The sequence below is a fragment of the Bison bison genome, unplaced genomic scaffold (assembly GCF_000754665.1).
Source record: "Bison bison bison isolate TAMUID 2011002044 unplaced genomic scaffold, Bison_UMD1.0 scf7180017864377, whole genome shotgun sequence".
NCBI classification, from domain to species: domain Eukaryota; kingdom Metazoa; phylum Chordata; class Mammalia; order Artiodactyla; family Bovidae; genus Bison; species Bison bison.
The window spans coordinates 4,828,266-4,854,305 of record NW_011494949.1 but is presented as its reverse complement, the minus strand read 5'-3'; the positions used below and the strand labels follow the sequence as shown (position 1 = coordinate 4,854,305).

Genomic DNA, 26,040 nt, shown 5'->3' with positions numbered 1-26,040 from the left:
CTTGTGTCCTCTGAGGCAATAGTCCTCCCTAGGCAGTAGGTAGTGTGTGTGTGTGTGCAGTGCTTACACTAGGCACTGCCTTAACAGGTGCAGTGCTGTCACTCACCCCGTGACTCACTCCCAAGGCATGTTTCCATTGTTAACTGACTTCTTGTTCCTGGAACACCAAAGATTCTTTGGACTCATGGTTGTTCCAGGTTAGGATGTCCTCTATGTCTCTTTCCAGTTAGATGATGGAGTTGTTATTATTCTCATCTACAAAATGACAATAGCAGCAGGTGAAGCTTATATATTGTGATTAAATTCAATAGCTTAATTAAGCTGTCATGGACCTAACAGAGAGTAAGCACTCAAAGATGTTAGCTGTAATCACCATCGTCTTTACCACGACCATCATCACGCTCATTATCACCATCAGAAGCACCACCACCACCATAACCATCACCACCATCATCACCACCATAACCATAACTATTATCATCACCACCACCATAACCATCACCATCGTTATCACCACCATCATCACCGTAGCTATTACCAGCATCACCACCATACCATCACCACCGTCATGATCACCACCATGACTATTACCATCACCACCACCATAACCATCACCACCATCATCACCACCATCATTATCACCATCACCATCGCTATTCCCAGCATGACCACCATCCCATCGCCACCATCATGATCACCACCATGACTATTACCATCATCACCACCATCGCCATCACCATTATGTCCATCATTATCATACCATTGTCAAAAGGTCATCGTGCTTTTCATTGTGCATGCTCATCGTCATCACCTTTCTCATCAGTTTACTCATATTATCTGCTAGGAGAACTTTGCCTGTTTAAAATCTGGATTGAATTGTTTAAATCCTTAGTTCACCTTTGTGGAAGTAATTTTATTGATACCTCCTTTGTTGATAAATGCTCTAGTGGTTAAATCCTCAGGGTTGCCTTTGGGTCAGCAGAAACCTGCCTCTATTGACTTATTTGAGTGTAGCAAATATCTTACCAGTGAGTGAGTGTAATCCTTGATCTGAATGGCTTTCATCCTGACATACAATTCTTCACTCACCCAAGCATTTAAATGTGTAAAAGACTTTATGGAAACCTTGAGGAACATGATAGAGTTAATACTGTGTCAATGCAAGCAATTTTAGATAGTTCAGTTCACAAAATCTCCTCTCCACGTCCTCAACTCACCCCCGTATTCTTCCATGTCTCCAATATTCACTTTTCCTCCTCTCTTCCTCTCATCTCTTGCTGGAGGCCCCAACTTCCTGCTCTGGTCCCCTATCTCATATCAACTTTGTCCTCCAAGTCTTACATTTACTTCAGATAACTTATCAAAATGTTTTCACATATATGCTTCCTTTTAAAAAGAGTCTAGTGCAAACTATTTAAATGATAAAATCTTATTTCAACTACAATTACAATCATCCGTAGGTATCCATGGGGGATTGGTTCCATAAGCCCCTAAAGATACCAAAATCCATGGGTATTCAAGTGCCTTGTATGAAATGGTGTAGTACCATGAATATTTCCCATGTGGCTCATCCACAGAGAATCTGCCTGCCAATGCAGGAGATGTGGAGAAGGGTTTGATCCCTGGGTTGGGAAGATCCCCTGGAGGAGGGAATGAGAACCCACTCCAATATTCTTGCCTGGGAAGTTCCATGGACAGAGGAGCCTGGGGGGCTATAGTCCATGGGGTTGCAAAGAGCTGGACATGACTGATCACACTTGCAGCAAGAATATAACCAGCCCTCCATATCCATAGGTTCTGCTTTTGGGGATTCAACCAGTTGAATCCGTGGATGCAAAACTTGTGGATACAGAGGGTTGATTATAGTTTGAAAGATTATAGTTTGAAAGGGAACTGCCTGAGCTGCCTTCTTTAAAAGCACATGCTAAAAAGAATGAAATAATGCCACCTGCAGCAATGTGGATGGGTCTGTATATTAGCACACTATGGAAGTTACTCAGAGAAAGACAAATATCATATGATATCACTTATATGTTGAATCTAAAATAAGGCACAAATGAACATACCTGTCTATGAAATATAAAAACACTATAAAACACAAAAAGATATAGAAAACAGACTTGTGTTTGCCAGCAGGGATGGGACTAAATATAGGATGGGACTTCACTGGCGGCTCAGATGTTAAAGAATGTACCTGCAATGTGGGAGACCCAGGTTCAATCCCGGGCTTGGGAAGAGCCCCTGGAGAAGGCAATGACATCCCACTCCAGTATTCTTGCCTGAAGAATCCCATGGACAGAAGAGCCTGGGGGGTGGAGCTACATTCCATGGGATCGCAAAGAACCGGACATGACTGAGTGATAGGATGGATTAACAACATGGTCCTACAATATCCTGTCATAAACCACAATGGAAAATAAGTGAAAATAACTGAGTCACTTTGCTGTACAGCAGAAATGAACACATTGTAAATCAACTCTATTTCAATAAAAAAGTGCATGCTTCCTTTCAGCCTGAAATAACAATTCTATTTAATTTTTGTCTTCAGCACGAGGAATCGAGTCTCTTTCATCTCAGACACCAGAAACATGTTTAGTTTGATTTTCACATGGCTTCATCATGAATTCCTAATTACTGTCAGGTATTTTTATTTGTATGTAATGAATGAAAGCAATGGTAGAAAAGAGTTCTGTTCTAGAAGTCCTTCAGCAGGAACAGTTGGGAAATTTGAAAGGTTTAAATGTGTGTGGGCAGAAAGCCAGGCAGAGTCAGCCTCAGAGGATAACTTTTCTGCTGGAAAGCCTGCCTGGAAGCATTCCCGTGATTCAGTTCTGAGGCTCGAATGTTAGCCTTATTGTTGGAGACTGGATCTGGTTCTGAAGGAGCAGTGAACATTCAAGATGTTGGCACTGAGCCCCATTGACCTGCATAGCTCCCTGAAGCTTGCGCTCTTTGAGCCAAGGGATGGTTTATTTATTTATTTATTTTTAAATCATTCATTGATTTTTGGCTGTGCTGGGTCTTCATTGCTGTGCGTGGGCTTTTTCTAGTTGTGGCGAGCAAGAGATACTCTCCAAGGAGCTGCTCTCCTTGCAGTGCACAGGCTTCTCATCGCAGTGGCTTCTCTTGTTCTGGAGACGAGCTCTGGAGCTCAGGCTTCAGTAAGTGCAATGCACGGGCTCAGTAGTCTCAGCATCCAGGCTCTAGAGCACAGTAGTTGTGATGCACGGGCTTAGGTGCTTCATGGCATGTGGCATCTTCCTGGGTCAGGGACTGAACCTATATCTCCTGCACTAGCAGGCAGATTCTTTACCACTGGAGAACCAGGGGGCCCCAAGAGATGTTTCTGAAGCTTCAGCACTAAAATCATTCCTTTTAACACTGGGAACCGCCCCCTACTTTGCGGGAGTAATCATTACACTTATGACTGTGAGGGAATACACCCTCATGTCAACAGAGGTTCCCAAGCTTCATTATCACTCTAATTTTTATTTACTTATTTGGCTGCATTGGGTCTTAAGTTGTATCATGCATGACATTTCACTGTAGCACACAGGCTCTCCAGCTGTAGCACACAAGTTCTCCAGCTGTAGCTCACAGGCTCTCCAGTTGTTGCACACAGGCTCTCCAGTCCAGCTGTGGCTCACAGGCTCTCCAGCTGCAGCTCACAGGCTCTCCAGCTGTAGCTCACAGGCTCTCCAGCTGTAGTACATAGACTCTCCAGCTGTAGCACACAGGCTCTCCAGCTGTAGCTCACAGGCTCTCCAGCTGTAGCTCACAGGCTCTCCAGTTGTAGCATACAGGCTCTCCAGCTGTAGCACACAAGTTCTCCAGCTGTAGCTCACAGGCTCTCCAGCTGTAGCTCACAGGCTCTCCAGCTGTAGCTCACAGACTCTCCAGCTGTAGCTCACAGGCTCTCCAGCTGTAGCACACAGGATTTCCAGCTGTAGCTCACAGACTCTCCAGCTGTAGCACACAGACTCTCCAGCTGTAGCACACAGGCTCTCCAGCTGTAGCACACAGGCTCTCCAGCTGTGGCTCACAGGCTCTCCAGCTGTGGCTCACAGGCTCTCCAGCTGCAGCTCATAGGCTCTCCAGCTGTAGTACATAGACTCTCCAGCTGTAGCACACAGGCTCTCCAGCTGTAGCACACAGGATTTCCAGCTGTAGCTCACAGACTCTCCAGCTGTAGCTCACAGGCTCTCCAGCTGTAGCTCACAGGCTCTCCAGCTGTAGTACATAGACTCTCCAGCTGTAGCACACAAGTTCTCCAGCTGTAGCTCACAGGCTCTCCAGCTGTAGCTCACAGACTTTCCAGTTGTAGCTCACAGACTCCAGAGCGCATGGGTTCAGTAGTTGCGACTTGTTCTTAGTTACTCTGAGGCGCATGGGATCCTAGTTTCCAGACCAAGCATTGAAACTGTGGCCCTTGCATTGCAAGGCAGATTCTTAATCACTGAACCACCAGGGAAGTCTTACTCTAATATTTTGACATTGAAGAATTGGATTCTAGCAGTAGGGTTAATGCCAAAGGACTCTAGAAATTTATAAATGAGAACTTCACGGATAAAATTCTTTAATTGGGGGAGCTTTGTAATTCCCAAATTGGCAGCACAGTAGATAAAGTTACAGTGAAATTTCACTCAGCGTGAAATCAACCATGGCATTGAATTTTCAGCAAATGCAGCTTGAAGATCAAGCCTGCATAAGCTCAAGGCAAATGCTCTTCAGCCTATGTGATAAAGGAAGAAGGTTAGACAGAAAGAGCCAGTGATGTCCTACCTCCTGTCTCCGTGTTCTACTCTCTTACTTCACTGGCTTCATCTCTCCTGTTTCAATTCAGAGTCTTGGGCTGGCAGCTGCTTTTAAAGGGAACAGTATGGGATGTGGGGGCGGGTGGAGGGGGGGCAGTTCTTCTGGAAACCTGGACCAGAAAGCGAAGGGATTAGCCAGAATGCTCTTGTGGAATCTCTAAAGTCAGAAGAGGGTGTGTCTGGGATGGAGCCAAGGTCTGCACTGGGGACTGGGCTGCCTGCTGCCCTGGAGGAGGGATGTGAGAGCAGAATCAAGGCCAGGAGGAATGGCCAGTGGTCAAGGGTGTGTTGAGAGGCACTGGAGACCAGTGTAGACATGATGAGTGGGTAGTGGGATGTCTGTGTGTCTGCTTCCCAGAGTATTTGTGGCTGGTACTTCTCCGCTTCCCCTTGAAGCATTGATGCTGCTCAGGTGCAGTGAATTGGACTTTTTACTGAATATCTCCTTTTGCCAGATTCAGCATCAGATGTGACTCCTGCTTGAGGAACAGCCACTCTTGCTTGGACACAAAGGAACCAGACTGCACAGTTGGAGGAGAGCAGGAGCAGAGACACATGCAGCCTCTTTGGGCCCCCAGAGGACTCAATCTGTGGTCTCAAAAGTGGAGAGTAGCAAACGTTCTGGTGGAGAAGAGGCGAGGCTGCGTCAAGCACACACAGAGGGCAGCAGGGAAACATGCTACACGTGCTCAGAGAATGGCAAGGGCTGGCTGAGGCTGGGGTGGTGGGAGGGGCTTCCTCAAGAAAGGAGACTGCACAGAGGGGATGGGACACCCGAGCTGGGAGGTGACAGGCCTTCCCAGGTGCTCTCTGGTTTCTAACTGAGCGTTCACAGCTCCATCACACTTCAGGTTTCATTTTCGGGCTCACTCACCTCCGGATGCTTCCTGCTCAACATGGTAGCTAACTCACAGTGGTCTCCTGCCCCCTGTCCTGTGTAGACTGGTCTCCACACCAGTCTACTCGGTCAGATCAGTGCCCCCCCAGCCTCCAGACTGACTGGACTCTGGGCTGTGGCCTTGGACCCTTGCATGGTCATCTGCATCCTTTCCCCTGGATGGGAGGCTGGTACCCTAGCTGGTACTTCCATGCCTGCTGCAAGCCCCACCCTGGCCTTTTCATTTCACACCCTTCTGACCTTCTTCTTATTCCTGGAACAAGTCTTTCTAGTTGGAAAGGTCCCTGCCCTCCCCGACCTCTGCAGGGCTCTTCCGTGCCATTCAGGGTTCTGAGCAGTGCTCCATCCTCTCTCCACAAACCTGCGTCCACCTCCATCCTGCACTGCACCCCATCACCAGCGTGCGACCTCGATCCTGCATGGCATCCCATCACCAGTGTGTGACCTCAATGGTTCCTGCTGGTGCTATTCGGCTCATAGTCGTGTTGATTCATTTACTGCCTGTTGGCCTCCCTGGGCCCCCCTTCCTTGGCTCAGTAAGGGCAGGAGACCCACTTGCCTTGGTCCACCTCTCCACCCACCTGCGGCCATGCGCTGGTGGCAATCTGAGCTGGGCAGGCCACTTGCTGACTGTTGAATAAAGAACCGAGGCACAGGGAGAGGGTGGCAGTGGAACCAGAGGGGCAGGGCTTCCCCGTGCCTGGGCAGAGCAAGGCGACCCACGTGTGAATAAGCCCAAATCAGCACCCAGCAGAGGCCAGCCTGGTCCCTGCACATCCCTGTCCTCCCATCACACCCCATCCTTTTATACTTGATGCAGACACTCCCACGGCCCTCCGGGGATCTGGCCGTACCCTCTAAGTATGAGTCAAGTCTTCATGGCCTTCAGGGGTTCTACGTACAGTACTTTTCCAACAGTAACATCTCCCACTGCAGGCAGGGAGGCTATCATGGGAAAGGGTCTGAGCCCCTGATGGGACAGTCAAGAATTGGGGGAAAGGAGGCCTGGAGCTTCAGGGACTTCCTGTCCCCTCCTGTGATCCTGAGCCTGGAAGAGGTAGTGGTGGCCTGGAGAATGAGAGGAGCCTTGACTCGGGACATTGAGCATTTTACAGAGGCAGGCGGCCTGAGCTGGTGTGTTCACAGGGGTGATGCTCCCAGCGGTACAGAAATCTCTCCAGCCCCTGACCCCCACATGCCCACCCACCCCTCTCTCCTGGACTTCACACCAGTTTGGGGCAGGCTCCTCCATGGCCAGCACTGAGTGGACCACACCCACCTCTCCCCCAAGGCATTCTTAGTGGAACCACATGTACAACTGTTTTCTGATTCACACTTAGGGTGGACAAATATCTAAAAGTGATGGAACGCTCCAACACTGAGTGATACCTGGTGATGAAACACAGACTCTATCATCCTACAAGCGAAGAGGCATCTCTCCACACCAAGGTCAGAACCACACCTGCACTCCCAGGAGTCAGAAGACAAGCAGGAGGGAATGTCTGGAGGTGACGGGCACAGCAGCAGCCGTGGGGATGGGGGGCACTTCCAGGTGCCAAGACCACCCCCAAGACCTGGGTGGATGAGACATGAGGCTGCTCTTTCCCTGAAGTACATTCAGTGAAATGTGCCATGTTTAGAATTATCGATCTGATTCCGTTGTCAAGGTCTCACTGACAATGTGGGAAACGGACAGGTTCATCTCTGTTAAAGTAATCTGCTTCCTGGTACTTTTAAGCACATCTCTTAGCGCCCTCCTCAGCACCCTGAGAAGTGGGGTGAGTCTCCTCTTTATAGTTGACAGCACGGCAGGGCCAGTGTGACCGAGATACTCACCATGATGATGACAGGCTGAACCAGGATTTGAACACAGGCCTAAGGAGACTGAATCCTGGGTGATGGTTTCCTCCCTTCACACGGAGTATCTCACTAATGCACGGAGCCTTCTAGGTGTAACCTGTTCCTGGTGATAAAATTATAAACATGCATTATTGAGAACTTGGAGAACAGATGAGGGTACATAAAAGAAGACAAACAGCAACTATTTTCCCACTGCAAAAAATCATTATTATGTCTTGATATGCTTTATTTTCCCTAAACTTCTCGTTTTGTCTTTCCAAAGCGTATGCCAGATCATTTTATATGAATTTCTAAAAATTTATTTTCCTGCCTAACAACTCAGTATGGGCCCTCTCTTATTGCTGAGCACTGGTTGCTCAGTGCTGGCTGAGAGTCCCAGGGTTGTGTGACATGCATCCAGAGGATAAATTGTGATGCTTCAAATCTAGGTTTATGCATTCAAACCCTTTCTAATTTCTCCCCCTTTTGAAGCAAACTCACTTTGATCAACTTTGTACATAAATGTTTGACTGTGGTTTTGATAATTTTCTTGGGACAGCATCCTTTTTATGTGTTTCCAAAGGGGGACAGCTCTGTCCCCTGGTTATGGTCTTAGAGCCTCTAGATGCCATTTGTTTTGCAAAACAAGACATCAGGCAACACCATGAGTGAAGTTGCAGGAAGAAACATCCTTTAAAAGAAGGCTTGGTTGAGGAAAGCATCTGCGTCTCTTGATCATTGCTCCTCCATCAAACCTGGGTGACCTGGAGCCTCCCCTCCTGCCTGGAAGCTTACAGAAGGCCACTTGGCTCAACAGGAGAACTAGCTGTCCTTGTCCTGGGGGCTCCACAGGGTCACCGTTTCTAACCAGGTCAATTCTGCTGTTAGAGTGGCACCGAAGCCCTCTAGTCCCCCTCCAGCAATTGTATGGAGTGTTCTGGGGTGAGGTCCCATCTACTCCATGGTAAGCAAGCAGCTCTCTGCAGGTAACCGGAGCTCAGAAGCTCACGTGCTCTCCAACACGTCACCTGTTTCCCATGGTGCCAAGTTGTGCTCATGGTGTGAGGTGGCAGTTCCTCTGAGTGCCAGGGTGAGGTGGGGGAACCTTTGTGGAGCCTTCTCAAATTATTAAGTACCAGGTAACCACAGAATGTTGGGTGAGTGCTCCCCATTGTTACCTGCTCCTCAATAATCGCCTTTAGCTCTGTAACTTCCTGGGATTGGTAGGACACCTGGCAACTATGGAACACATGGAATTCATGGGGATTAAGGGGATTAATTGTGGGGATGGTACCAGTGACAGGGCTCCTGAGAAAAGGGCTGGCTCAAAGGACCTCCACTCAATGATGATTCTTTAGTTCACATCTTTGAATAGCTTCTTAGTAAGATAGCACATTAGAAATGTTATATACACTGTTGCATTTGTATTTTACAAATTAGTGATATTCACAAAAAGTGATATTACAAATATCTTGTGGTATCTGTTCTATGTGGCATCAAAAAATGGTACAAATGAACTTATTTACCAAACAGAAATAGAGTCACAGACGTAGAAAACACACTTATGGCTGCCAAAAGGAAAAATAGGGGAGGGATAAACTGGGAAATTGGAATCAACAAATACACACTTGTGAAATAGATGACTATTGATAATAAGAACCTGCTGTGGAGCACAGGGAACTCTACTCAGTACTCTGTAATGACCTATACGGCAAAAGAATCTAAAAAAGAGCGGATGTATGTATATATATAACTGATTCACTCTGCTGTACAGCAGAGAGTAACACAGCATTGTAAGCCAACCATACTCCAGTAAAAATTAATAAAAAGTAAAGAAGTAATAATGAGAACTTTGAAAGTACGAAGGTTGAAAAGTAGGAAAGCCAAAACTTTTCTGACAGATAATGTGATTATGTCCATTAATAGACTGTTGGAATTTATAATAAGGGTAGTCAGGTCACTAAAATAATGCATAGAAACTCTAAATTGATATCTATAAGCATACAAATTAGAAAATTAAATCTAAAAAGATATTTACAATAACATAAAAACATCAAATATTTAAGAACAAGTGGCACAAATATGTAAGACTTTATGAGAGCACTATTAATAAGAGAAATTTAAAGTAATAAGTGGAAGAGTATATCATGTTTACAAAGGGGAAGGTTCACTATTTTGTAGACATCAGTGCTTCCAACATGGTCTCTAGATTCAATGCAATTCCAGTAAAACTGCTAACTGGGTGAAGTGTATGTATGTGTAATTGAGAAGCTGATTCTAAAATTTATATGGATGCTATGCCAAGACACCCTTAAAAAAGAAGGTGTGAACATTTTGTTTTCTTTGAATATTCAACTTTCTGTAAGCTATTTGGGGTGCCGACAAATATCTTGAGGTGCCGACAGTATCTTGACCCAGTTTGTGGTTACAATGGTGTTTAGTTTGTGATCCTTTACTAGTTGGTTTTGTTTTGTGCACTGTCTATGATATACCATAGAGAGAATTTATAACGGAAATGATATAAGATTTCAAGAGGGACACTCCTCTTTTGAAAGTGAAAGTGTTCGTTACTCAGTCATGTCCAACTCTTTGTGACTCCATGGACTGTTGCCTGCAAGACTCCTCTGTCCATGTAGTTCTCCAGGCAAGAACACTGCAGTGGGTTGCCATCCCCTTCTCCAGGGAGGTTTCCCAGCCCGGGGACGGAACCTGTGTCTGCCACATTGCAGGCAGATTCTTTACTTTCTGAGCCACCAGGGAAGTCCAAATGTTTCCGGTTCTTAGAAATTGACCTCTTTTGTCACCTGAGTAAATTATGATCTGATCAAGAAACAAAAGGGACAAATACAGACAATTTTTTCATTTCTACTGAGACAAGGCATGATGCTTTCAGCAATGATTTTCTTGGTTTGGGCTTTTGGACTATGCTGGAAATGAACAGGATGACATGACAGTTTCTCCTCCTCCCCTCACTCTGCCCCATCTCCCCCTTCTCCTCTCACCTGGATGCCAGTGGACCAGGGCTGGTCCATGCACAGCTCTCAGAGATGTTCTGAAAGCTTCTGAGACACCCTGCCCGGAATGGTATTCTGACTGCCTGTTGATCATCATCATAAAGACTGGTCACCAATGAAGTGCAGACTCATAACTGGGAGACCTAAGTCAGCATCCAGTAAGCACACAGGACCACATTCATCTCAAACACCTGGATGTTTTCCCCTTGGTAACACCGCAGTCCTCATCTGGGATTCTTCTCATGGACATACATTTCTATGTACAAAGAGGATAATGTCCACTTCATTCTGCCTCAGTGGGGATTCCAAAGATTAACTTTAATTAAACTTATTTACTTTGAGTTCTCTTGAAGAGTGGTTGTAATAACACAAAAGAGTGAGAATAGTACTGCTAATTGGGATTATATTACTGGATAACAATGAAAGGAATTCAAGGTTATATGAATAATATAATAATTATTATATGAATAATAATTCCATTAAAAGAGTTTTATATAAATACAGGGTAATATCATACTGAAATGATAACTTTCTTCTTAGTTTTCTTGACTTTTAACTCTTTGACTTGTATTTAAACACATTGTTTTATTGATGGTGACGTGATGTGCCTTTTAACATGATAATTTTCTCTCCTAAAGTAACTTATTTTATATACAGGGAAAATATTCTTCAGATAATAGGGCTTTATATATTTTGAACCTGTACTTTTGTAATAAGATGTAGAGTACTTAATCCCCTAAGCTGTACAATCTTTCTACATATCCATGGGGAATTCGTAGGTATTAAATTAGCTACAAGGGGGCTTTGAAAATGTTCTCCAAATGCTGTAAAGAGATATTGAGAAATCAAGAAAGATATTAAGCATTACAAGAAAAAATTTAATAATGCCACATAGTCTACTAGAATTCAAGTGTGGTTTATTTATATTAAGTTTTCCACTTATTTTCTGAGCATCATGTTCCACTGCTAGAGTCAGAAGGTGGTTGTCCATGACTGAGTCTTAAGTGCATGGAATTGCCAGCCTGTGGTGTTTTAGAAGACTTTCCTGTAGCTCAAACGGTAAAGAATCTGCCTGAGAGGATTTGAATTCATCTCACCTGCTTCTCTGGCAAAGACCAGAGTGACCGCCTTTGCTGGGATGCTGGTCTATGAATTTCAGTTATACGCAGTCTACAAGCAGTCTTTATATGTTTCCTGAATATCACAGAGTTGTGGGGATTATGAGCTAAGCCCTCATTTGAGCCTGGTTATTGGTGTACATTTGAGGTTGTCGAGAAGCTTAGTTCATTAGAAAATAAGCTGTCCATCGGAGTGGTGTAAAGAATGATGGACGAGTGTGTTTTGCTCCACTGAAAACACGAGAAAGAATTTATTGTATTTGTGTTTTAAATTTCTTGGCCACCAACCCCTGCTAAAATAAAAAATTGAGATGGTAGTCCCCTCTCCCAAAAAGAGCTGATATGTTTTGAAGAATGAGGAGAAGTTGAAAGATTCAGAGTTCCTTGCTCTGCAAGGTTCAGCACCAAGGACAGCTCTGGAGGGGCTCTGATAACACTCCCCAAGTCTCCCTCCTGTAGGAAAGCTGAGAGAAGGGGTGTTTGTGTGTCTACAACTCCTTGCAACCCCCTGGAGTGCAGCCCTCTGTCCATGAGTTCTCTAGGGAAGAATACCAGAGCAGGTTGCTATTTCCTACTCCAGGGATCTTCCCTACCCAGGGATCAAACCCCCGTCTCTCGCAGTTGCTACGTTGGCAGATGGATTCTTTACCACTGCACCGCCTGGGAAGTCCAAGGTAGAGTTTGCAGGTTACTTAATAAAGGACACTGGTGGATGTCAGTGATGCAGGCCTGCATTGTCTGTTTTGAGCATCATTAGAAAAGAGCCCTGATTCTCACCAGCACTCAGGACAGGCAGGGGCAAGTTTTCAAGGAGAGGATGTACGTGTCTTACCCTTTGCAGTATTTCTGGCTACAAGCTGAGAGGAAGTGAGGAGACTGCTTACAAATGTCTTCTTAAAAGACAGAGTGGGATCTCAAATGTTGAATTTGCTTCTGAACATTTTGTGAAGAGCCTGGCACACAGTATGGATAAATATTTGCTGAATGAATGATTAAACAAGTCATCTAGAGCTGCTATCTTCTAATTTTTGCCCTCCATTCATTAAAAAAAATTTTTCTCTTGATGTGTAATATACAGAAAAGTACACCACTGTAAATGTGTGCTTAATAAATGATGCTGTGAAATGTACCAGTGAAACGCATACAACCCCACCAAAGTCAGAGAGAAAACTGCCCTATTCCTCCATCCTGGCTCCTCTGAGGAAACACCAGAATCTGGGCAGCTTAGAAACAACAGACATTTATTCCTCACCATTCCAGAGGCTGGACATCCGTGGCCATGCTGTCCATGTGGTGAGGTGGGGGCCCTCCTCTGAATTCACACTTCTCACTGTGCCCCACATGGGTGAAAGGGTGAAGGAAGTCCCTGGGGCCTCTTTTAGAAGGACAGTGACCGCATTCAGGAAGCATCCACTTTCAGGACCTAATCAGCTCCCAAGAGGCTCATCTCCTAATAGTGTCCCCTTGGTCATTAGGTCTCCAACATTTGAGTTTGGGGGACACAAATAGGCAGACCATAGCAAAGACAATTCCAGTGTCCCCACAGGCTAAAGACACCCATGCCCCCTGCAGTGACTGTCCCTCCCCATCCCCTTAAAAGCTACCCACATGCCAACCATTGACTATTGTGGTGACCCCTTCCTGGCTCCGCTTTATAATTATTCCTGACACTCGTTGTTGTTCAGTTGCTAAGTCATGTCTGACCCCATGGACTATAGCACTCCAGGCATCTGTATCCTTTACTGTCTTCTTGAATTTACTCAAACTCATGTCCATTGATTTGGTGATATGATCCAACCATCTCATCCTCTGTCACCCCTTTCTCCTCTTGCCCTCAGTCTTTCCCAGCATCAGGGTCTTTTCCAAAGAGTCCACTCTTCACATCAAGCAGCCTAAGTACTGGAACTTCAGCATCAGTCCTTCCAGTGAATATTCATAGTTGATTTCCTTTAGGATTGACTGGTTTGATTTCCTTCCTGTCCAAGGGACTCTCAAGAATTTTCTCCAACACCACAGTTCAAAGGCATCAGTTCTTCAGCGCTCAGCCTTCTTTATGGTCCACCTCTTACATTGTACACGACTACTGGAAAAACCATAGCTTTGCCTATACAGACTTTTGTTGGCATATAGTGATGTCTCTGCTTTTTCATATGCTGTCTAGGTTTGTCACAGCTTTCCTTCCAAGGAGCAAGTGTCTTTTAATTTCACGGCTGCAGTCATGGTCCTCTGTGATTTTGGAGACCAACAAAAGGAAATCTGTCACTGCTTCCACATTTCCATATCTGTTTGTTAAGAAGTGATGGGACCGGATGCCATGATCTTAGTTTTTTGAATGTTGGGCTTTAGGCCAGCTTTTTCACTCTTCTCTTTCACTTTCATCAAGAGGCTCTTTTGCTTCTCTTCGCTTTCTGCCATAAGGGTGGTGTCATCTGCATATCTGAGGTTGTTGGTATTTCTCCCGGCAATCTTGATTACTGCTTGTGCTTCATCCAGCCTGGCATTTCGCATGATGTACTTTGTGTATAAGTTAAATAAACAGGGTGACCATATACAGCCTTGTCATACTCCTTTCCCAATTTTGAACTGGTCAGTTGTTCCATGTCCAGTTCTAACTGTTGCTTCTTGACCAGCATACATGTTTCTCAGGAGGCAGTTATGGTAGTCTGGTATTCCTATCTCTTTAAGGATTTTCCAGCAGGCACGGTCCAAGATCTGTTTGCTTGTTTGCTTTAAGTGAAACCAATCACTTTTTACCTTGAGCTTCTCTTGTTCAACTGACATGCGTGGCATTCACTTGTGTTGTTGCAGGTCCGTCTAGCTCTTTCATTTCTGTGGCTGTTCTGTATCCGTTTTATGAAAGCACAGCAAATGATTCAGTTATTCCTCTGTGAGTGGGCATCTGGACTGTGGGTGTGGCTTTGGCTTTTAGAAAGACCCCTCCCTGAGCATCACTGCTCACGGTCCCTGCTCACCTGTGCACGTGGTTCTGTAGAGGGCCCAGTAGGCACTGCCGGCCTTGCCCCTGCTCTGGGCTCGGTGTTGGGAGAACAGACACAGACAGACTTGTTTGTGGACAGCACCTGTCCTCCACGTGGCACAGCAAACTGCTTATCTCTTGGCTAACACCATTCAGGCCCCCAGGTCAACTTCTCCACATCTGCCCTGTGGCCTCAGAGCAGAGGAGACCACTCTGAATGTGAACAGGCATGTGAGTCGCCCCAGACTTTGCAGCATGGGTCCTGCAAGGGGCATGTGCTGGGGTCCATCTAGATACACCAGTCCCTGGAGTGCAGCGTGATGGGGAGTCTTTACACTGGCATCTAGGAGGATTTCAACAGGAAAACTGTAAATAACTTTACAGCTATAAAAATATTTAGCACTTGAATTATAGTTTAACAAATTTATATAACTACAGCTTTATTTATATGATTATGATTTAAAAAATTTGAGTTCATTAATCACAGTTTGTGTTTGACCTTCAATTATAAAAATTGGTTTAAATATTTTACAAGAAGAATAAATTTTTTGAGATAATACATGGAGTATATTTTTAGTTGTCATTTTAATGTTATTTTAATTGGTACATTTATAGATATATATTTATAGATATATTTCATGTATATAGGAGAAGGCAATGGCACCCCACTCCAGTACTGTTGCCTGGAAAATCCCATGGATGGAGGAGCCTGGTAGGCTGCAGTCCATGGGGTCGTGAAGAGTCGGCACGACTGAGCGACTTCACTTTCACTTTTCACTTTCATGCATTGGAGAAGGAAATGGCAGCCCACTCCAGTGTGCTTGCCTGGAGAATCCCATGGACGGAGAAGCCTGGTAGGCTGCAGTCCATGGGGTCGCACAGAGTCGGACACGACTGAAGCAACTTAGCAGCAGCTGCATATATAAGTGTACAGATTATATTTTTATAGATATAATTTGTACATTTATAGATATATGTTTCATGTATTTATTTTTTCCTTTTTCTTTTTAAAAAGTTAATGTATTAATTTTAATTGGAGGATAACTACTTTAAGGTATTGTGACAGTTTTTGCCCTACATCAACATGAATCGGCCGAAGTTATCCACATGTCCCCTCCATCCTGAAGCCCCTTCGCACCTCCCTCCCCACCCCGTCCCTCTGGGTTGTCCCGGAGCACCGGCTTCGGGTGCCCTGTTTCCTGCCTTGAACGTGCAGTGGTCATTTCTGTTACATATGTTATTGTATACTGTTGTTTTTCGGTCGCTCAGTCGTGTCCGACTCTTTGCAGCCCCGTGGACTGCAGCACGCCAGGCTTTCCTGTCCTTCACTATCTCCCAGAGCTTGCTCAAACTCACGTCTTTTGAGTCAGTGATGCCATCCAAAGTATTGGATCTTCGGCTTCGGCATTAGTCCTTCCAGTGAATATTCTGGTTTGATTTCCTTTAGGATTGACTGGTTTGACTAGATTCCTTTAGGATTTGACTTGAATTACTGTCTGTTAATGTATATGTGTCAATGCTATTCTCTCAAGTCATCCCACCCTCGCCTTCTCCCACCAAGTCCAAAAGTCTGTTCTTTATGTCTGAGTCCCCTTTATTGCCCGGCATGTAGGATCATTGGTGCCATCAATCTTTCTAAATTCCATGTATGAAATGGCAACCATCTCCAGTATTCTTGCCTAGAAAATTCCATGGACAGAGGAGCCTGACTCGCCACAGTCCATGGGGTAGCAAAGAATTGGACCTGACTGAGCACTCACACGAATTCCATGTATTTATATTTTTGATGAAAACGTATTTAAATGAATACAGTTCAAACAGCATTCCATTGTATATTTCAATCTGAAATGCATATTATAAACTTTAGATCATGGAGAATAAATACAGCCAGGTTTTTTTTGTGTGTGTATGTGTGCAATAGAAGATATGGAAGTGGGGCTCAGAAACAGAAAGCTGAGAAGGAAATAGGAAAATCTTCATGAAAGGAACTCTGCTCACATTAACATTTAAAATTAATCTGGAAACAATGAAACTGAGCAGACTTCTGTGGTGTGTGACTCAGATGAAATTTGCAAACTCAATGTTATACATTGTATAATTAGTTAGATTTCATTATTGAAAAAAAAATGAAAATGAGCAAGAAAATTGTTCTCATCAGATACAAAACTTAAACAGGTCAGATAAAATCTCTTTATAGTCATTATTAAAGGAAGATTGAATTTTTGATCAAACAATGAGAGTGGGAAAGAGTATTTCTTATCCAAACCACAGCTGGAAGTGACAGAGCGCCAGCCTGCTGTTAGGAGATGAGGAAAATGATATTCATGAAATAGGCAAATAGGGCGAGAGAGATGAAGCCTCATCACACCATTTGGGTCGTGTGTGAATGTTTCTAGCAAAGGCAATCTGATTCAAATTGTCGATTCTGATTTTCTCTCCATAAGCCTGATAGAAAATTGAGTATTTTACTTTGCCATGATTTCTATTGGAAGAAGAAAGTATAGCCACCAACTTACAGATTTTAAGTTTAAAGTGAAGTATTTTGCAACTATTTTTTCATATTTTGTAACGTAGCTTTGGGTAAGATGGTATCTGTGGCTACCAACATCCAAACTCTTAATTATAAGAACATAAGACAGCATTTGCACCTAGAACCAGAGAAATCACACAGGTAATTACTGCCATGGGGAACAGTCTGAACGAACAGTGAGTGAGCGCGCTGAAGAAAGACTTGCGGACCTGGAAGTACATTGATGCAATGTTCTTAAAGAGTCGTGTTATCTGCTCACTATTAGCAAGCACGATGATTTTTTTGTGTGATACCCACAGTACAATATTTGTAGAAAGCAATAGAAATTTCCTAGTAGAAATGCCTGCAAAACTAAACGGTAGAATGGCTGAACCTGGAATTTTGGTTAAAAAATAAAGCATGTGAAGATTACCAAGGATGAAATATTCAAATGAGACCCATATCTTAATGAATGGATGTGAATGGACATCTTACTAAAGTAAGAGAAGAAATCACACACAAATGTTTTAAAAAGTAAATATTACCCATTTCCATCACCTGTACCAAAGACAAAATGTTCTGTTGAACAAATAACATTTGTGGATTTAGTCTTAACCACCAGAAAGATGAAAACAGACATCAAAATTAACGGCTGTCATTGGTTTTATATCTACTGTAAAATGTGTAGGCTTTGATATGAGAAAGGTGTGACCCAACAACTTTCAGTTTCAGGTTTTGATATAAAGGAGAAAACACTAATAACACTGGTAAAGATAAAAGTGTACAAACCAGAATGTTGGCTGAAAATCCATTTTTTACTGGGAGTCATGACTCAACTATACGTTTAGTGATAACAGTTTTTGGAGCAAGTGTTGTCTTAGTCACTCAGTAATGTACAACTCTTTGTGACCCTATGGCCTGTAACCCACCAGAATCCTCTGTCCATGGGATTCTCCAGGCAAGAATATGGGGGTGGGTTGCCATACCCTCCCACAGGGGATCTTCCCAACCCGGGGATCGAACCTAGCCTCCTGCACTGCAGGCAGACTCTTTAGTCTGAACCACCAGGGAAGCCCAATGAATGCAATAATTATATATGCCATTTTCCAAATCTTCCCAAAGATAGAATCTCTTATCACGTTTGACCTTTCAGGCTTTCCTGACCACATGAAAGGAATACCAAATCTCTGCTTTATTTGAACAAGATAAAATTCTTACTAGAAGAGTGAGGTCAACCGTGAGCCTCAGAGAAAACGTAACGTGGTTTCCAGCGCACAAAAGAAGTGAGTGCTGAGTCTGTACCACCCACACTTAGTGGGCAGGAGTTATTTCCTGTTAATGTTATGCATGAAAATGTCCACAAAAAGCCATGTCTAAATTTAGGCATTTTTCTTTTAGGATTAAAATGCTTTTGAATGTTTTTACTGAAAGGTAGATCTTGCTCAAACACACAATGAAGGTGACATTACAATAAAACTTGAAAACTTGGTACCAGAAAATGAAAATGTGTAAGGGGCATGAGGAACACTGTGCCTTAATGGGTCTAAAATTGTGTTCATTGTCAATCACGATACATTCTGAAGTGAAGGGCTGAATAAATTGAGCAGCATTTGGTCAGTTTGGGTTTTCTTTACGATGTCCCAGAATTGAACAATTTAAAAGGATAACTTAAGAAATCAGGCTCATTAAGAATAAAGTATTAAATAAATTAGGTAATGAAAAGTTAAGGAATTCACTGATGGTCTATCACTTTATTGCTTGCTTTTGCTCAATCTATTCAGTGCGACTTACTGACTTATTTTTATAGTTGATTTACAATGTTGTGTTATTTCCGATGCACTCAGAGTGAGTCAGCTATGTAAGTATATGCATCATCCACTCTTTTACTTCTTTTGTAGGTTCTTTTTCCATTGAGGCCACTGCAGTGTGCTGAGTAGAGTTACCTGTGCTATGCAGCAGGTTCGTATTAGTTTTATATTTTATATAAGTGTGTGTGTGCATCCTAAGTTGCTTCAGTTGTGTCGACCCTGTGACCCCATGGACTGTGGCCCACCAGGCTCCTCTGTCCATGGGATTTCCCAGGCAAGAATACTGGAGTGTGTTGCCATGCCCTCCTCTAGGGGATCTTCCCGACCCAGGGATGGAACCCATGCCATGCATCTCCTGCATTGGCAGGCAGATTCTTCACCACTAGCGCCGCCTGGAAAGCCCCCAGTTTACATGTGGTGGTGTGTTTATGTAAAGCCCAACCCCCCAGTTTACCTCTCTTCCCCTTACCCCCTGGTAACCTGTTTGTTTTCTACATCTGTAACTCTACTTCTGTTTTATAAATGAGTTCATTTGTTTTTTCTTCCACATATAAGCAATACCATACGATATTTGTCTTTCTGTGTCTGACTTGCTTCACTCAGTATGACAATCTCATTTGACTGCTTTTTTCTTCTCTTCACATGGTGACCGCTTTTTCTGCTCCTTTTTCATGTCTAGTAATCTTTGACTTTAGGCTGATATTTTCTTTGGAACATTGTAGGAACTCTGGATTTTGATATCTTCCTCTGCAGGATGTCATACTTGCTCTGGAAGGCGGTTAAATTACCAGGTAAGCCCCTAAATCCTGTTGAGAGTTTGTTTAAGGCTTTGCTGCTAATTAATTAGATTTTACTCTTGGTCGGACAGTGAATCTGTTAGTCCTAAAATGTGATGTTTATTCCGACTATGTGGCTCTTCAGGGATTTCAGTGGGAAGCTTGAGGCATTCAGCTTGCTTGCCTAGCTGGGAGACTTGAACGCCAATCCCTGTCTCTCTAGTGGCAGAAAGCTCCTGAAATATTTCTCTTGGGCTTCTTGGAGCTGTGCAGGGACTTGACTCAATTTAGTGTGAAGGTTTTGGAGCTTCCACCTATGTCTCCTTCCTCTCTAGGACTTTTTTCTTAGTTTCTGATCACTTCAGCCCCATTTCTTCCATTCCAGCAAGACCACTGCTTTCTGTTTGAGCTGTATGCCCCCATCTGCTGTCTTTAATCAGAAGTGTCCTCAGAGAAAAGCCTGGCCAAGTGCTGAGTGTTGTGCTCACAAGTTTGCTTCCCTTCTCCAAGGATCATGTGCCTCCAGACTCTTTATTCTCTAGGCTCATCTCCAGGGCCTTCAAGAGTTTTTTCCTCTCCAGCGCCCGCCCCCCACCCCCACCAGAGTTTGTAATATTTATTGGCTTGAGGCTTAAATCGATATAAGCTTCCCTATTAGTTCTGAGTCAAGAAGTATCTTTCTTAAAAATTTGTCTTACTCTGGAATTTAGGAATTGGTGGATCTATAGGTGATGTCCTTCATCAATGTAATAAAGTTCTGAGCCACTCTCTTTTTACAAAAATGTTTATTTATTTGGGCTTCCTTTGTGGCTCAGCAGTGAAAAATCTGCCTGTAATGCAGGAGACGTGGATTCGATCCCTGGGTTGGGAAGATCTCCTGGAGAGGGAAATGGCTACCCTACTCCAGAATTCTTACCTGGGAAATTCCATGGATAAAGGAGCCTGGTGGGCTACATTCCATGGGGTCACAGAGTTGTGCATGACTTACCAACTAAACAGCAACAGCGTTTGTTCACTTGGGTCTTAGTCGCGGCCCTAGGGATCTTTGTTGGGGCGAATGGGGTCTTTCCTTGTAGTGTGAGGGCTTTTCTTGAATTGTGGCACTCCAGCTCTAGAGTGAGCAGACTCAGGAGTTGTGGGGCATGGACTTGGCTGCCCTGCAGCATGCGGGATCTTAGTTTCCTGACCAGGGACCGAACCTGTGTCCCCTGCATAAGAAGGTGGATTCTTAACCACTGGACCAACAGGGAATCCCTGAACAGTTTTCTTTTCAAATATACATTCTCCATCTTCTTCCTCCTTTTCTGTTTTTCCAAACACATCTGTGCTAGACTGTTCACTGTGGTTTCATAGCCATTGGGATTATCCCAGGGCCTGTGGTATTTACACTGTGAAACTTGTCAAGTCCAGTAGGAGCTGCACAGGGATGGTCTACATCATATTTGTGTTCAGAACACCGATTTAGTTTCAGTAAAATGACATAATTCTTAGTATTCAAAGTATATAATTAATAATGCTAAGACTGGTGGTTTAATTTTTCAAATTATTTCAGTTTTACAATTATCTCAAAGTTACTAGTATAAAGATTTCATATTTAGTTTTATGTTTGGACATGCTAAAGTGTCACTAGGCTAAAAGCTATATTAACACTAGAAGTCCATGAAACATTTTTAATTTACAGTGGCTCATTTATTAACAAGCTTAGGTACACTGTTTTATCCCACGAGAGGTTTACAGACATACAACTGGGGATACTTTCTGCTGTATGTTATAAAAGGTGAGACATATTTTTATATCTTTGGGCCAACCTGAGTTAAATAGCACTACATTTTGTTATTATAAAACCCATCTAACTATCGAATGACATCAAGAAACTAAAAGAGATGATTGAATGTAAGTCATAATCCTAATCAATGTCCGTTCACAATTATAATGGGATAACTAAGTTTTTGGAGATTCCAGTCTGTTCTGTCTTACTCAGGTTTAGAAACCTTACTCAGGATCTTAGAAAATAAGACTTGCCTTCATCGCTCCCATTATCCCATATATCAATCCTCCAAGAGCTCACTTTCCTTCTGGGGCTGGGACCCATCTGCTTCCTCTTCCTGGTCCCTTCTCCCCTGTAACCTCTGGAAAGGGATGCAAAAGTCCTTCTTAACTGTAGTTCCAGGTGGAAATATCAAATCTGACCCTTCACTAGTGCATTGAAGATAGGAAAAAAAAAGGGGGGGGCTACATTACAGAGGTCCTTCTGAGGGGCAGCCTCAGGACTCGATGACCAGCCAGGTGGGATATGGGTGCGAGGATATAATTAGAGATAGAAGGAAGAATTTCTCCGTTTTAGGCTAGTTGACTAGGTGGATGAATCCTTGGTTAAATATGCCCAAAACCTCTCTGGGAAACTGACAGATATTTCCCCGATGATGGGGATCAGAAGGGCTGCTGCAGGTGAAGTAGAAGCACCATCAGGACCGCATCACGGCTTTTCTGGTGGGAAGCTCAGGAGCCCGGAAGAAGGCCCACCGTGGAGCGTCATGGGGAGGTGACTCGGAGGCATGCGGATGCCAGGCTTCCTTGATCCCACTTCTTGACAGAGAACCAGCGGGGGCAAGTCGGGAGCTGCTGACCTACCGCCTGTTCCTAAGGCCAAGAAGGAGGTGGGAAGAAATAGCAGGAGCTCCTCCTAGCTGGCCTCTCTGTGTCCTGTCCTGAAAATGAACTCAATAAAAGTATCATTTTCAGAAAATAGCAGGCTGCTCTTCTGAGAAATAAATGCAATTTCCTTTCTCTTCTTTTCCTTTTCTCCTCCTGCATTAACGGGAAGAAGAATTACTTTTGAGTCCAGCTCCAAAAGCTGCAGTTACTTATTTGGCTCTTCTCATTGCTATGATCAAATATTGAAGGTGAGGGCAGGGAATCGATACCGAGGTGGAGACGCAGAGTTATGTAAGGGCCACATGCATGAAACATTAAGAGCCACAAATCAAGAGCAAGGGGTTTGAAATCCGAGAGCTATTACGGCTGTACTGTTTGAACTCTATTTTGGAATTGGGAGAAATCAATACGGAAAAGCACATACCAAGAAAAACTTTAAAAAAGCAGTCTTCACTGACCTGAAAAAGCCAGACCGAAGGTGCTCTCACATCAGTAGCCCGAGGTCTGGGAGAGCTGCGGATATCAAACTGTGGGACTGAAGTCTAAATTACAAGGCAAACGTCGTCCTTTCAGAATCTGCTGCAGGAGAGCAGGCAGCTTCAGAATCTGTAGTCACTTGGGTTCAAGTGAACACAAAGGAGTGAGTTTTGAGAAAGTTTGAAATATGTAAGGTTTAGGCTTTTACAAAAGAATGGGGACTTATTACCTTTAAATACATAGACTAATTCAAGCTGGCCACAGAGAGTGAAAGTATTAGTTGCTCAACTGTGTCCGACTCTTTGTGATCCCATGGACTGTAACCTGCCAGGCTCCTCTTGATAGCTTACAGTGAACAGTTTTGGATCACGATCTCTGAAGAAGAAGATTTAGCTTCGAGACCAGGAACCAGGCTTCATCGCTCAAGACTTTTGTGTAGCAGAGTTTTATTAAAGTATGAGAGGGACAGGGAAAGTTTCTGCCACAGACATCAGAAGGGGGGCAGAGAGTGACACTCTTGCTAGTGTTAGCAAGGGAGTTATATGCTTTTTTAATTAGTTAAGAAAGATAGTGCTAAGTTGTGTCCAACTCTTTTGACCCTATGGACTGTAGCCTGCCAAGCTCCTCTGTCCTTGGGATTTTCCAAGCAACAATACAGGAGGGGGTTGTCATTTCCTTCTCCAGGGAATTAATTATTACAACAAATCAAAAGAATGTCTCAAGTTTGTGAAAATTTTACCAGACCCACTGCCATAATTTACATTTTAAGGTAACAGGATTAGCCAGAAGGTTTTCAGGAAGGAAAAACTGTCCTCAAGCAGGATACATTGTTGTTATATAATCCCTCAGTTCAGTTCACTTCAGTTCAGTCACTCAGTCGTGTCCAGCTCTTTGCAACCCCAAGGGCTCCCTGTCCATCACCAGCTCCCAGAGTTTAATCAAACTCATGTCCATTGAGTCAGTGATGCCATCCAACCATCTCATCCTCTGTCATCCCCTTCTCCTCCCGCCTTCAATCTTTCCCAGCATCAGAGTCTTTTCAAATGAGTCAGCTCTTCACATCAGGAGGCCAAAGTATTAGAGTTTCAGCCTCAACATCAGTCCTTTCCTAGGATATAATCCTAGTCCTTCCCTAGGATATAATCCCCAGTACAGAGTTTAATGGAGAAGGAAATGGCAACCCACTCCAGTACTCATGCCTAGAAAATTCCATGGATGGAGAAGCCTGGTGGGCTACACAGTCCATGGGATTGCAAAGAGTCGGACACGACTGAGCGACTTCACTTTCACTTTCACAGAGTTTAAACTGAGTTGTTCATTGTATAATTATCAGTTCTGGGCTTAAAGAAAAATACTTTTTCTGTGACTAAGACTAAGGAATGTAGAGAAAAAAAAAGTTTGTCCTTTCCTCCTCCTTGAGAACCCCAGACCCCTTTCTCCTCTTCAAGAGCCCCAGAGTCCTTTCTCCTCGGGGACCCCCGGACTTCTTATCAACCTGTTTAGGAATTGACTCTCTCACTCTGTCCATGAGATTCTCTAGGCAAGAATACTGGAGTGGGTTGCCATTCCCTTCTCCAGGGGACCTTCTCAACCCAGGGATCTAACCCAGGTCTCCTGCACTGCAAGCAGACTCTTTACGTTCTGAGCCATAAGGGGGAATTCTATCAAATGGTTTGGTTTAATGAGTAGTAAATCTAGTTCCTGTTCACATTCCAGTAACCTTTTTTGCATTGCTGGTTAGTTCAGCTATGTCTAAAAGCAACTCATTTCTTGAGTAGAAAGCTTTTCTTCCTAGTTGTTACGCATTTTAGCTTAGACCCTGGCTTTTCACAGAACCCGAGGAGGTGACCTTTGGTGCAGGCACTTTGCTGCTGGCTGCTGGCAGGGCTGGAGAGTGATGGATGAGCACCATCTCCCAGGACGCAGGGTGCCAGCCCTCCCTGCCCTCCCCAAGGCTCTGCCTACAGAAGCTGATTAACCAGATGGGTTTGTCCAGCTCCAGGAACACCCTCCTTCCCGATTAATCTCACACATCGTTAGTATTGACTGAGGACCATGAAGATAAATATGCCCCAGTTCTGTCCTGGGAACCAAGAGTTTAGTCATTGTGCAGACAATGGGGAGGGGGCCATGGCAGAAGTCATCACAGGGTGTAGAGGGTGGAGAGGGGGCGACGTGGGGCAGGAAGAGTTAATCTGCCCGTGGTGGAAGTGGGGGCTCAGGAAAGTCATGCAAAAGTGACTTCTGCTTTGACTTTGACCAAGAACTTGATTAAGAAACAGACTCCAAGATGAAGGAGGGATGAAGGCTTGGGGCCTGTGACTATGAAGCCTGGGCTGCCTAGAGGGCTGTGAAGAGCTTCATGCGGTTGGAGAGTGATGCTGCTTGAAGGTACTGGGGGGTGGCGCATGGAGGGGGACCTTTCCTCAAGAATCCTCAGGAGCTAAGATCGTGGGCGGTTCTGTTGCTGCAGCAAAGAGGTTGGATTCTACTGGCCCTGCCAAGCTAGCAAGGGGCTTTTAAATTATTTTGCTTGCCTTTTATTTCAACATTTCTGTATTTGTTTTCGGCCGCTCTGGGCCACTGTTGCTGTGCTCGTGCTTTCTCTAGTTGGGGAGGATGGGGGCTACTCCCCAGTCAAAATGAGGAGGCTTTTTGCTGCGGGGACTTCTCTTGCTGTGGAGCATGGGCTCTGGGCGCAGAGGCGTCTGAAGCTGTGGCTCTCAGGCTTAGTTGCCTCACAACATGCGGGATCTTCCTGGACCAGGGATCAAAGAATCCATGCCTCCTGCATTGGCAGGTGGATTCTCAGCCACTGAACCACCAGGGAAGCCCCTGAGTAACTTTAGATTTACAGAAGAGTTGCAAAAGCAGGACAGAGAATTCCTACATACCCGACTTCCTCTAATGTGAACATCCATTGCCACCCTCGGGCTCCAAAGTCACTGCAGGTGGTGACTGCAGCCATGAAATTAAAAGACACTTGCTCCTTGGAAGAAAAGCTATGACCAACTAGACAGCATATTCAAAAGCAGAGACATTGCTTTGCCAACAAAAGGCCATCTAGTCAAAGCAATGGTTTTTCCAGTAGTCATGTATGGATGTGAGAGTTGGACTATAAAGAAAGCTGAGCATGAAGAATTGATGCTTTTGAA

General features: G+C 44.2%; 1 protein-coding gene across 1 annotated transcript in view; it reads left to right on the top strand.

Annotated features, from left to right (window-relative positions):
• Positions 1–326: 326 nt before the first annotated feature.
• LOC105001028 (monothiol glutaredoxin-S14, chloroplastic-like) overlaps positions 327–26,040 on the top strand; it is a 139,575-nt gene continuing 113,861 nt past the window's right edge. Inside the window, 1 exon segment of the mRNA XM_010857147.1 lies at positions 327–527. Within this exon segment, the coding sequence (XP_010855449.1) occupies positions 327–527 (201 nt within the window).